The 12,353-nt window shown below is 41.7% G+C and overlaps 1 protein-coding gene across 1 annotated transcript; it reads left to right on the top strand.

The window, feature by feature from the left end:
• The first annotated feature begins 1,316 nt into the window (after positions 1-1,316).
• LOC137910826 (sodium- and chloride-dependent betaine transporter-like) lies at positions 1,317-11,305 on the top strand. The gene is made up of 15 exons (XM_068755238.1): positions 1,317-1,506; positions 1,742-1,876; positions 2,711-2,851; positions 2,994-3,114; positions 4,041-4,094; positions 5,097-5,226; positions 6,227-6,361; positions 7,485-7,588; positions 7,670-7,794; positions 8,430-8,542; positions 8,619-8,756; positions 9,518-9,620; positions 10,354-10,454; positions 10,592-10,738; positions 10,856-11,305. Exons 1-15 carry the CDS (start codon positions 1,317-1,319, stop codon positions 11,021-11,023), a joined length of 1,905 nt encoding a protein of 634 aa, XP_068611339.1. The 3' UTR covers positions 11,024-11,305.
• Positions 11,306-12,353: the final 1,048 nt, after the last annotated feature.

Genomic DNA, 12,353 nt, shown 5'->3' with positions numbered 1-12,353 from the left:
AAGAAATTGCCATATCGAGCAAGCTATCACCAGTCGTACCCGACTCCCCCCCAATGCTACGGTTAGCTTACCGGAATATAGCCTCTCTCTAACTGGGTCTCTGTCCATATTGTGATCCTTCATGCATAAAGTGACCTTAAAATCTTCAGCTCGAGAATAGGAATCGATGATTAACGGTACGCGTGATCTTGTTCTCTCTCTCTGTATTGTTTACATTTATTTCCGGGTTCGTCACGCGCAGCGCGTCATACGCGCCACATCCTGTTTGGTAGAGTTTAAGCACTGTTACCAAGGCGACGTAAGGACACGCCCCAGCTTTTTCAGATTGGCTTCCCTCCATAGTAGTATCAAAAATCTTACGCTTAAAATGAACAGTAACATAAATTGTTCTCAGCAGGTGTTTCTTAGTGTTTTATTTTAAATAAATTGTGCATATGTTATGTATATATAATGATACGCTTATGATAAAGAAAGTTATGATTCATAAGGCTGTGGATAGACCGGCGCTTAGTGTTTCTGCGCTGGCGTTTGTCCCGGCTTACTACTAAAGCAAGTTTTAAAATAATTAATTTGTAAAATAAAACGCAAAATAATGTAGTGATGAAAGGATATCAAGTATTAACACCATTAAATCCTATTTTTTTATGTCGCTGTTTAGGCAAAATATCTATGAGAGAAGTGTACATTCGTGCACCCGACGTAAAAAATATATCACAACAAGTGATCATGTACGCGCATGATTAACATTAGCATTATAGTGTAACCAGGTCATAAAATACGATGAATTTACGGAATAACATAGTAATTAATCAGTTACGATCCGAATATCCAAGTTAAATAAATGCTGATTTTAATTATTTATGTAATGGATGTGATCATTTGACTTTTCCTTCTCCATGTTGACAGCTGGAGTGAGTGTGTGTGTGTGTGTTTTCCTTCAGGACACTCCCTCTTTAGAATAAAACTTCTTCAAATCTCTGCGAGTCAGTCAGAAAGGTTTGCTGCCGGAGTCCACATCAAGTTTACGGTTAGTTCCAGGCATTTACATTTCCTCTAATACTATTAGGCTCTTTATTTTGTTCTTTCCTTAAATGAATATTTGCAACTCTTTGCTTGAGGCTGTTGATAATTTATCTGAAATTACATTTTGGTGCATAACTTCTGTCAGAGATTCTTTCAGCTCCTATTAATTAAACACGAGTATTTATCAGAACAAATATAAACTAGAAATCAATTTAAAAATATTTTCTGTCTTGTCTGTTTATTTGGAGAACAGCTTATCATTTGTGTCTATTATGTGTGCAGACTGAGAGATCATGACCGAAGACACAGCCAGAGGAGGTCCTGTTGGAGACTCAGACCCAGATAAAAGAATTCCAGAGGAAGGGATTCAGCCAAGGGGAAAATGGGCAAACAAGATGGAGTTCATTTTCTCCATGGCTGGAGAAATCATTGGTCTTGGAAATGTTTGGCGATTCCCATATCTGTGCTTCAAGAACGGAGGAGGTGATGGATAAGATGAATGGGGGCTCTAATTTAGATTTAAAAGCTGCTGAGTTTGAGTCCTGTCAAGATATATTCCAAATAACCTGGAAAATCCTATAATCTCACTACAAATTAATGTTGTTCAAAGTATTATTCCTTTAAACTAGTTACAGGAAACCTTTGATAATTGTAGATTATTTGTTGCTAAGTATGCTACAAATGTGACTCATTCCTCTTCATGTTTATCTGTACGCAGGTGTCTTCTTCATCCCATACTTTGTGTTCCTCTTCTTTTGTGGCATCCCTGTGTTCTTCCTGGAGACGTCATTGGGTCAGTACACCAGCGAAGGTGGCGTGACGGCCTGGAGGAAAATATGCCCCATGTTCGAAGGTAAATACCAGAGGTTTTGCAGAATTATATAAGATTAAATGAGGTAGATGCAGGCATGCACCAACTATATCTTTCATTACCTTGTGTTTTTGTCACAGTTTGTCTAAACTGTTTGCAAGATAACTCAAAACCTGCGTGACAGATTTCCGTTAAATTTGGTAGGATGCTTCGGCATGCAACCGGAAAGAAGCAAATCAATTTTAGAGAAGAAAGGATGAAGATAAGAACTATCGGACTGTTTTTGTCAATTACATAAAAAAATGCATGACAAATTCTGATGAAGCTGGATGAAGCATGTGGCGTAGTGGATATTGTCACAATTTGGACCTAGATCATGTGGAAAAAGTAGAAATGAAAATGCTTTTCTTGATAATCAACATAATAGTGACACCATGTGTATTCCAAAGGTTTTCCCGGTCAGTTAAGTATATATAACATCATGTTTCTTGGGCTGTGGGTACTATTTAAGTTTTAATATTACCATCTAGATCTGAGAGAACAAAAACATCACATGGTGTTTCATACATAGCGTTTCAAATATTTAAACAGCCGTGCATTTACCATGTCAAAAAAATATTCTGTGACACTCGATTCAACAATAGCTGCCTTGTGCACCCGCTGGCTTGTTTTCCATGCTCTCTTGATTCCAATACAGAGAAAAAAAAAATTCAAGAGCACAAGGACATTCAAATGAATACCACATCTAATGTGATCATTTTTGAGTATTTAGGTATCTTTCTGGATGGAGGGATGGGAACCAAACTGCCTAAACAGAAGATGATAGCAGCCAGGAACTTGCACCGATTGTGAAAATGCACTTTTGTTCCCTTGCAGGTTTGGGGATAGCATCCCAAGTAATTGTGTGCTATCTGAACATTTACTACATTGTGGTGTTAGCCTGGGGCATCTTCTACCTGTACAACTCATTCAAAAGCCCCCTGCCCTGGTCTTCATGCGACAACCCGTGGAACACTCGTAAGGCCCGCAAATCTCCACCGGCTGTTTTTGATTAGCAAGTAGCGCTCCTCCTTAAACAACTTCAGAACAAGCGCAATAGGAATGCGCGTACACATTTTAATGGTTCAAACATCATCGATCGACTCTTTGTTCCCTCAAGACTTGTGTCACAGCTCCATGAGCAAGTTCGCCAACCCGCATCTGTTCCAACCAGACTCCAACTGGTCATTCTTAAACAACGTCTCCGCACCCGACTACGACGCTGACAACTACACATACATGTAAGTGTCACCTTTATTGCGAAGCGGTTGATCGATAAGGCTTAACTGCAAGGAGTCACAGCTCTGATCACACACGTATGAAAAGGCTGATGTGGGATCAGTCTCGGTTTCTACACGGACACTCCTGTGCATTTACGCGTTTTGAGTGGGAGGCTCTAACCGATCTGTTGTTCTAATAAAGCTCACATGCTGTCGAGGGATTTTGGGGGTTAATAAATCTCAATTCTCATCAGACGCCAGTTGAACGGTCATTAAAAACCAATGGACTTTCCTGTGTAAGAAGCTCACGACCTCTCGAAGGGAGTAGATGCAGCCAAATTTCTGTTCCCTTAGCCGAGCATACGAACTGCACTCGGGGCGATAAAGTTATCTTGGCTCTGTCCCCTTAGTGGCATCTTTAAACTGCACTAATTAAGCAATACATCATCACAATTTAAACAGTGCATGTGTGACCTGGCTATATGTGCATAACAGAGCTGGAGTGTAAAGGAGAACTGGTGTTTATTATGGTATAATAATAAATATAAATGTAAAAACCAATAAACTCCTCATCTTATTTCAACAAAACGTTGCTGAAGAGCGTGAGATAGGCCGGCGATGCACTGACTTCAATTGTTTGTTCTTGGCAGAGATGTACGCACTAATGATTTCCATTCTTGTTTTTTGGGTGTGTGTGTTTAATTTCTTTAAAAATGCCATCGATGCATGCGTCATCATCAGGATTCATTTGCCGATATATAAACAAGGGAATTCCAGCCAAAAAGGAACACTAACGCAGTGGAAACGTCCCACTATACGACTTCCTCCGACGAGAACTCGTCCGACAGCTGGTTCAAAGCTTAAACGTGGATCGGCGTGGTTCAGAGACACGATTTGGTTTGGTCCCACATGAGAGGGAATAAATGGTGACTTTTTTGTATTTGCAGAAATGAGACTGAACTTTACTCGATATCCAGTTCACCAGAGGAGGAATTCTGGATGTGAGAAACACCACACACACACACACACACACACACACACACACACACACATCTCCATTGAAACAAAGCTTTAACATTTTGTGTATACATATACGTATTATATTTTATCAGTATCAACTCTTATGATTCTCTCGCCATGAGACTTTGGTCAAAGTTTGAAGTTGTTCTGACCAACATGTGGTCTGACCCAAACCCGACGTTCTACCGACCACTAATCAATAATTGTGTGAGATAACGAATGTCAATGTCCGACTGACGAGTACAGAACCAATGAGAGATGGTGCCGACGTGGAATCAAAAAGAAACTTGTGAAACTGTAAAGAAACTCTAAAAACATGACGATCAAAGGGCATCAGTTGCTTGTTCAGGGAGAGACTTGCCAGAATGTTGAAAAGCCCGTCACGATTCGTCGGCTGCGATGAGACCAACAAGCGTTTTGACACCCTTTGTGCTTTCTCGTCTTTTTGAAGACAAAACCGCCACATTCCCAGTTGTGGTTGTCCTGCAGCATTCCGTATAATTCATTGAGTGATTGGGATGTTAATGAGGAGCCAACTAAACATGCTTTCATGTCAACCAACCCCAAATTCAACTGACATTCCTCAGAATGACCATTCATCAATCTCCTTATTTCCCATCCCACCTCTGATTAAATATTCTGCCGTCTTGTTTCTTTTGAAACGCAGCTGCTGCTTAACAGATGTTAAGAAATCTCTCTCTCACACACACACACACACAACTATGCTGCATGATAGGAACAATATGTGCTCTCTTTCCCCCGCTGCTTTTACTTTAAACTGAAACAGCCCCTAATAAACTGGCCTTTAATCATCTGTATTTATGATGCAGATGTTTTTGTTGTCTTATTCTGTCATGGGCAAACAAAGTGAACTATGACTTTTACAGCAGTCTTCCAGTAAAAAAAAGCATCACATGTGCATCTCCTGTCTTTCTGTTATTCTGTCTTGTCTTGCGCCCCTTTTTTGTTTTTCTTCCCTGCAGTCACCGTGTGTTGAGAATGTCAGACGACATGTCCATGACTACCATACACTGGGATCTGGCTCTGTGTCTCCTGCTCGCCTGGGTTATATGTTACTTTTGCATCTGGAAGGGAATCAAGTCCACAGGAAAGGCGAGTTCTGCTTTCGGGTATTTCTTAATGCAATAGTCTCCGAACTGGGTGTCAAAATGAATCTCTTGAAATGAAATGCATGTATGAAAATGCCAGTCTGCATGCCGAACCTTATGCTGAAGCCGCCTACAGTTTGAAACTTTTGAAGGTGACTCAGCATGTTGGCTGATCAGCTGATCCCTTGCGTGTTGACCGGTTGAATCAATCTCCAGACTCTCTCGAACAAAAGCTTGCAGGCAAACAGTGCAACAAAACGCTCGACTGTAACTAAGACCTTCCTGTCTCATTAAATGGGTCATAAACATCTTAGAAACAAACAAAAAAATTGGGTCATGGCAGATGAAGTGTGGCAAATTCCAGAATTTTCTTTCAAAAACAATTTTTTTTAGGAACATTCTGAACTTTGTCCTCCTTTAAACAGCCATTTGTCATATATTATATGCACGGAATCTTTCACACACGGCGCCATACTGTCTAGATGAAATCTGCAAATTCTCAATAACTCTATTTTGAAAACTGTATTTGAATGCAAGTCTTGTGATTTTTCAAATCATAATGTTAAACCATCAGCGGTTCCTCACATGGTCCGCATCCTAACACAATCATTTCTTACCCTGCTTGTCCGACGTTGTGCGTGTGAGCCGTGGGCTGTGACCTAACGCGACATTATGCTGACATCCTGCCATCATGCATGCTTCAGCCACTTCCCTTTTCCAACAAACATGTCCAGAAGCCACAGAATAAATCCAATTTGTTTGTGAATGGGATGTTTTGTCTCCATGGTAACTGCAAGTTCCCCTCCTGACCTCAGACAACATAAATTATTGATCATGTCGCTTCATGTCTGCCGGGATGTGTAAAACCGCTTGCTGGGACATATTTGATAATAAGTCATTGCTGGATTTTCTGCTCCCCCCCCACCACAGTTCCAAAATGATCCATAGTGCTTGCATGTATGAATCCTAAACATCCTGTTTGCATGTGGTTTTGTGTTTTCCAGGTCGTGTATGTGACCGCTACATTCCCCTACCTTCTTCTGATCCTCATTTTCATCCGTGGAGTAACACTTCCTGGAGCCGTTGAGGGCCTGAAATATTACCTCATCCCTGACTTTGAGAAGATCGCCGATGCAAATGTAAGAGCACAATAAATGAAGTAACAACGGGATGAATACTGTACAGTGTTCTCTTATTCCCATCCCCCATCCCTTCTCTGTCTTCGCATTGACATTTGTTTCCGGTCTCAAGTCAGGGGCTTCGCAAGAAAAGCAAACTTCGGTGAGAAGTTTGTCAGAAGGGCTTTTCCGCTTGAGGACACAATAATGCCGTTGAATTCTGGGAGGACTTTCTCACCCATTCCGAGGATTTATTTGTTTTAAACTGATGCCAAAGTCAATAATTTGACGTTGCAATTTATAGGTTTTTGTTTTTGAAAAAAATTGCCTTCTCACGGCAGATCATGACATTTCTAAGCCGATTTGGGGACGAGAACAGAGGGTGGAATCTGGATTATAAAAAAATATGGTTGCAAAATGACAAGACATGACAAGAAAAGGAGTCTGTCTTCAACTCGTGGGTTAGAAAGTCATATTCTGTCATGTATGTATCCGCTTCGTTTTTAGCCGAAGAGGAAATCACGAGAGAGTTCCGTCATCCCTTTAACGTGACAATAAGTCGTCTTTCTTCATGTGTGAGTGAAAGCAGTGCAGCGGAGACGACAACATCACGCACACAGTTTCCTCTTTGTCCAGTGCCACATGTGAAGACCCTTTCAGACGGGGTCCGTCTTACATTTGTGACAGGAGTGAGTCAGGCCCACTGTGGGGCTGGACTAGATCCCCCCCCCCCCCCCCCCCTTATATTTCCTCAGAGACTGGCCATCTCTATCTTTTAGGAGGCGGGCCAGACACGGCTGTGTTGGTGCTAATATTAACTAGCTGCTGTCTGAACAGACACATTTGCAGCCATCAACCCAAATTCACCAACAATTAAAACACATGCGGTGCCCAAGAGATGGAGAAAAATAAAAATGTTTTTTTTGTGTGTGCGCCACACAGTCACAGAAGTATAACACCAGAAGATGCAGGCATGGAGGAAATCTGTCTCTCATTTTTCAGTCCTTTTTAATGGTTTAAACATGGCACTGCTTTGTGAAGAAACACGTTGATGGGAAACATGTGCGCCTGCATTACTTTGACAAAGACAACTGTCAGGATTCTTCCCAAATGCTCCCAAAGTGAGTCTTCTGCCTTGGCGTAGGTTTGGCGCGACGCAGGGACTCAGGTGCTCTTCTCCTACGCCGTCTGTCAGGGGGTGCTGACCTCTCTGGGAAGCTACAACCAGTACAACAACAACTGTTACAGGTGTGTGTCTTTAGACACAAAGCATGTCACTCCCGCTGCATCGGCACATTTGCAGTTTTCCCCTTCTTGGTGTGCTTGCAGGGATTGCGTGGGGCTTTGCCTTCTGAACAGCGCAACCAGTATCTTCGCTGGTTTGGCTGTGTTCTCAGTGCTGGGATTCATGGCTCATGAACTGGGATTGTCCATGCAAGATGTTGCTTCCTCTGGTGAGAGAATGCCCTCATTTTCATCAGAATGAGACGCTGTGAACAGTTGTGAATGAATTTGTAATCCTTTTGATTATCAATGAATCTGTTTCACCTCTTCCAATTTTGTAATCATGTAGTCGAATGATTTGTCGATAACATGAAGGGGGTGTCTTCAAATCCTGTTTTGCGTTATCCAAAAACAATTAAAAACAGAAAAAAATATATTCACTTTATGAACATATATAGCAAAGAAAGACATAAAAGTATTAGAAATAAGAAGCTAGAGCCCGCAACACTTAGAATTCGATTAATTTCAGTTATCTAAAGCCATAATCAATCGATTACTAATAGTCGCATTGTGACAACAGCCAAGAATGTCCACAAGATGGCATTTGATGTTCATCTATGGTTTGTGCTCAGTGGGATTGATAGAATTTTTTATTGTTTTATTTTTTTCAAGTTATCCTTTTTAACTCTGCTTTCTCCCTTTTTAATCTTGTTTTAGAAATCATACCTTTGGGTCTAAAAGTCCTTCAAATTAAATCATGAGCAGATTAAATTCCTACTGAGGCTCTGCCCTTTGATTAGAGGTTCAGACCATCATTGTATTCTTATTTTTTATTCTTGAACACACCATCATGTGCTTTCTCCAGGTCCTGGTCTGGCTTTCATTGCCTATCCAAAAGCTCTGTCGTTGCTGCCCGGCTCAAGCTTTTGGGCTGTGCTCTTCTTCCTTATGATCCTCTTCCTTGGTCTCGACAGTCAGGTACACAAAATCCAATGCGTCATTTACAGCTTGTGTTTTATAAATGAGCTAATCTACTCGATGGATGTCCTTACAGTTTGTGTGTGTGGAGAGCCTGGCGACATCCATCACTGACATGTTCCCCCGTCAGCTGAGGAGGCCGTGTGCCAGAGAGCTGCTGGTCCTGGGCATAGCTGTTGTCTGTTTTCTCTTGGGGCTGCCAATGGTCACGGAGGTAATGCTTGCTGTCCGATGACAGCTGCAATATGCCATGAATAGTGAGAAGAATGTGTGTCCCAAAGTGTTTTTGTGAATTAAACATAGAACCAGGGAATACGGGAGAACCTGGAAATACTGCGGACACAGAGCAGGTATTCTGGCAGAGAACTGTTCAGAGAGTCGGCTCTTAACAGGCAGGAGCTGATTAGCTGAGATGTGTAACAGGTGCATCTTGTTCAGTTCAACGATGCCTCCGCAGCTGCGCAGGGGCAGAAATCAATCTGCAGCAAGAGTCACCATGGCAACCCTCACAAATGGGGTTTTAATGTTAACGGAACAGATTATTTCCTGACCTCATTCTGGATTAGATCCAGAAGACATTTTGGATGATAGTTCATATCGGACCCCTTTATGACTGTGATTTCTGGTGAGTGAATTGAATGCATGTTTTACAAGATATGATTTATCTTAAGGTTATCCTTGGGATTAGAGTGGAATCTGAAGCTCATTCCTAATCAGACGTCCCAAAGGGATAACGATCTCCAACAAGCCTCAAAGTCTTACCGAGGCTTGGCTTCAGAAGAAGTCCTGGATCATTCTGGAGTGGCTTGAATCCCAGGATCTCTTGTGGGATTTGAAAACTTTTACCATGTGTATGAAATATGTGGGAATACTGTGCTCTGCAATGGGAAGGAAGCATGTCCCAGAAACGCAGCCGACCTTTTCGAGCAACAGACAGTCTCTTACTTCCTCTGTTGTCTTTTGCTCCGGTTTTAGGGAGGGATCGTCCTCTTTTCCCTGATGGACACCTACGGGGCCAGTGGAATCACTCTCCTCATCATAGCCTGTTTTGAGACCATTGCCATTGGCTGGGTGTACGGTCAGTCGCGGCGCTGTCTGTCTCTTTTTAAAGGGCTGTTTATTTACTATTTGTAAAATGCATTGATATATCTTGATATGATGCAATGTAACTTGTAACAGTTCCCGCTTGTTTTCTTCCTCCATTCTGTTGTTCGTCTCTTCTCCCCTTCAGCAACACATGGCGAGCAGCTTTTTCATCGCCATCTCACTCCTCCTCCTCTCCCACTTCCCCTTACCTCACCTCTCCTCCTCTTCACTCACATTTTAACTGAGATTAAACTTGGATTTCCCTGGATACACACCTCCTCCTCCTCCACCCAACTAATTAATTACTTATTTTCCACTGCATGCTTCCCATGCAAATAACCACATTTAAAATAAATAAAAGCAAAAGAGTATCTAAGCTATAAAGGACAGTGGAAGATTTGAATCATAATTCCCTTCTTTTTTTGCATGCTGTATATAATTATGTGGTGGTGCAGTTAGCATTTTCCCTCAGGATGCTTCCTCCTACAGTCCAATAACATGCAATAGAGTTGAATTAGCGACCCCATGCGTCTACCGATTGATGAACTGGCAACCCATCCAGGGTGTTCCCCGTCTCTCCTGTCTCGCAAATGTCGTCTAGCCTGAATTAAGTCTATTGGAGTTGAAATCGTCATGCCTTTTGTATTTCAGCCCCCCCCCTTCAAAATCAAAACCATCTTGTTCCCTTTGATTGACCTAAACCCTCCCATCAAATGACTTTGCAGGTGTGGACCGTTTCCTTGACAACATTGAGGACATGATTGGGTACCGGCCGTTCCCCGTGATGAAGTACTGTTGGTTGTTTATCACACCGCTCATCTGTGGGGTGAGTTTTGTTCTTAAACTAACAGGAAGTAGAATTATCGTGCAGACTTCATATTATATCATCGTATAAGCTGTCTATTTTATTCATCTAAGTTTCAAGTGCAACCCTTTATACTTTTAATATTTCTTGTCCCTTAGATCACCATGCTGTATAACCTGGCACAGATGTACCCTTTCATGGTTTATGATTATATACCTGGCAATTGGAGCACTGTGGTTGGCAGTCTACTCATCACCACTCCACTGATCTGCATCCCGGCGTTCATATTAATCTCACTTTGGAAGGTGAGTGAATTCAACAAGTGTGAGTTTCAAATTTCCCAATCTGATTCCTATATCTTCTCATCTGTTACGCTGTGACGGTCGCATTATTTATAATCACATTTTCTTCCTCCCAATCAGGACGGCAAAAACATGACCACGCCCTCCGCAGACCTGCGTCAAGCTAAGCCACACAAGCCCACTCTCACGCTGTGTAAATACGTCATCATCAAGGCACGGCCGCAGCCAAACAGGAGGGTGGATGAAGCAAATGAGAAGATGATGATGGAGGAACCCATTCGGGTTTGACAGGTACTGATGGCACTGGAAGACCAGCAGCAAGCTATGATGCGTAGATGTCTTGTTGAATTGTACAAGCCAAGAAATAGATTTCCCTTGGTTTTTATCCTCATGTGTTTCCTCATTATTGACCTTTATTTTCAGCCTATTATCCTAAAATGACAATTCTAGTCAAACTACCATTACCTTGTTATTACTGTGTAATTACATGGCATCTGCAAATTATTACTTCTTACTTATCGATGTATTACTCCACCATTATCATGTGTGAGATTATTATTACGAAGTGTGACCAAGTTATTTTTTTTACGCATATGCAAATTTATATAACGTTACCTATTCATAAAGCATTTTTTAACATTGGTTTTGCTCGTATTGTTTTATAATGTATAACAATGTAAAAGTCAGTTACAATTCTTTTACAGCTACAGTAAAGGACACTTTGCCGTTTGAAAATGTATTCAGAAAAATATATGTGTTTTGTTTATTGATTTCTGACCAGAGTGAATGAAAACATTGAAAACATGATCAGAATGATCAGTTTGACTTATCTACATACATTACAGCGATGTTTGTGCCCTCTGCCGCTAATGGACTGTGGCGTATGTCTGATGTCACCGGATATGTGTGATTGTCGAGCATGAACACGCTCCATCATAATGCCAAGTTCAGTCATCTGTGTAATCCAAACCGGCATTCAATTAACAGGCCATTCCGCCCAGTTGCATCCCACCTCTCCTGAATTGCTCCCACTCCATTCTCAATGACACACACACACACACACACACACACACACAAAAAATGACTCTCAGTCCTGGAAAAATATTACCTTGAAGTCCCATAAAGTTTGCCATCAGGTCATGTGGATCTTAAAATAAACGGTGATAAAAGCTAAAACATCTTGAAGCCATCAGAGGTCAATGTTCCTGCAGCGGGGAGATGTACGCCGTCCCTCGCCTTCCTGCATCCGTGGATGTCTGGTTGATCTGGATGCTGCATGCAGCCAGAGGGCAGGTAGAAGGGAGAAATATACCACTTCCAGCATTCTAATTAAAGCAGTGACCCATGGGAGTTTACATAACTGGTCATTTACTGGAATGGAAAACCCCAGCGAATGGCACAAACATTTATATAACCGTCCTCCAACACAGGGGGGGCAAAGGAGGGAGTTCCCCCCATTTCCCCCCAGCATAATCCATAATAATATTGAATTCAATCATGACCTCCCTCCCCTGTAATCTCCATGATATTACCATTAGCTCAATACCAGCAAGGAGCTGAATGCTAATTATCTTGACAGCTAATCATTGCTATTTTAACCAGGCTATTTATCTATGCA

The sequence above is a fragment of the Brachionichthys hirsutus genome, chromosome 22 (assembly GCF_040956055.1).
Source record: "Brachionichthys hirsutus isolate HB-005 chromosome 22, CSIRO-AGI_Bhir_v1, whole genome shotgun sequence".
Taxonomy (NCBI): Eukaryota; Metazoa; Chordata; class Actinopteri; order Lophiiformes; family Brachionichthyidae; genus Brachionichthys; species Brachionichthys hirsutus.
The sequence above is the reverse complement of the archived record's forward strand: the minus strand, read 5'-3'. Positions and strand labels throughout refer to the sequence as shown.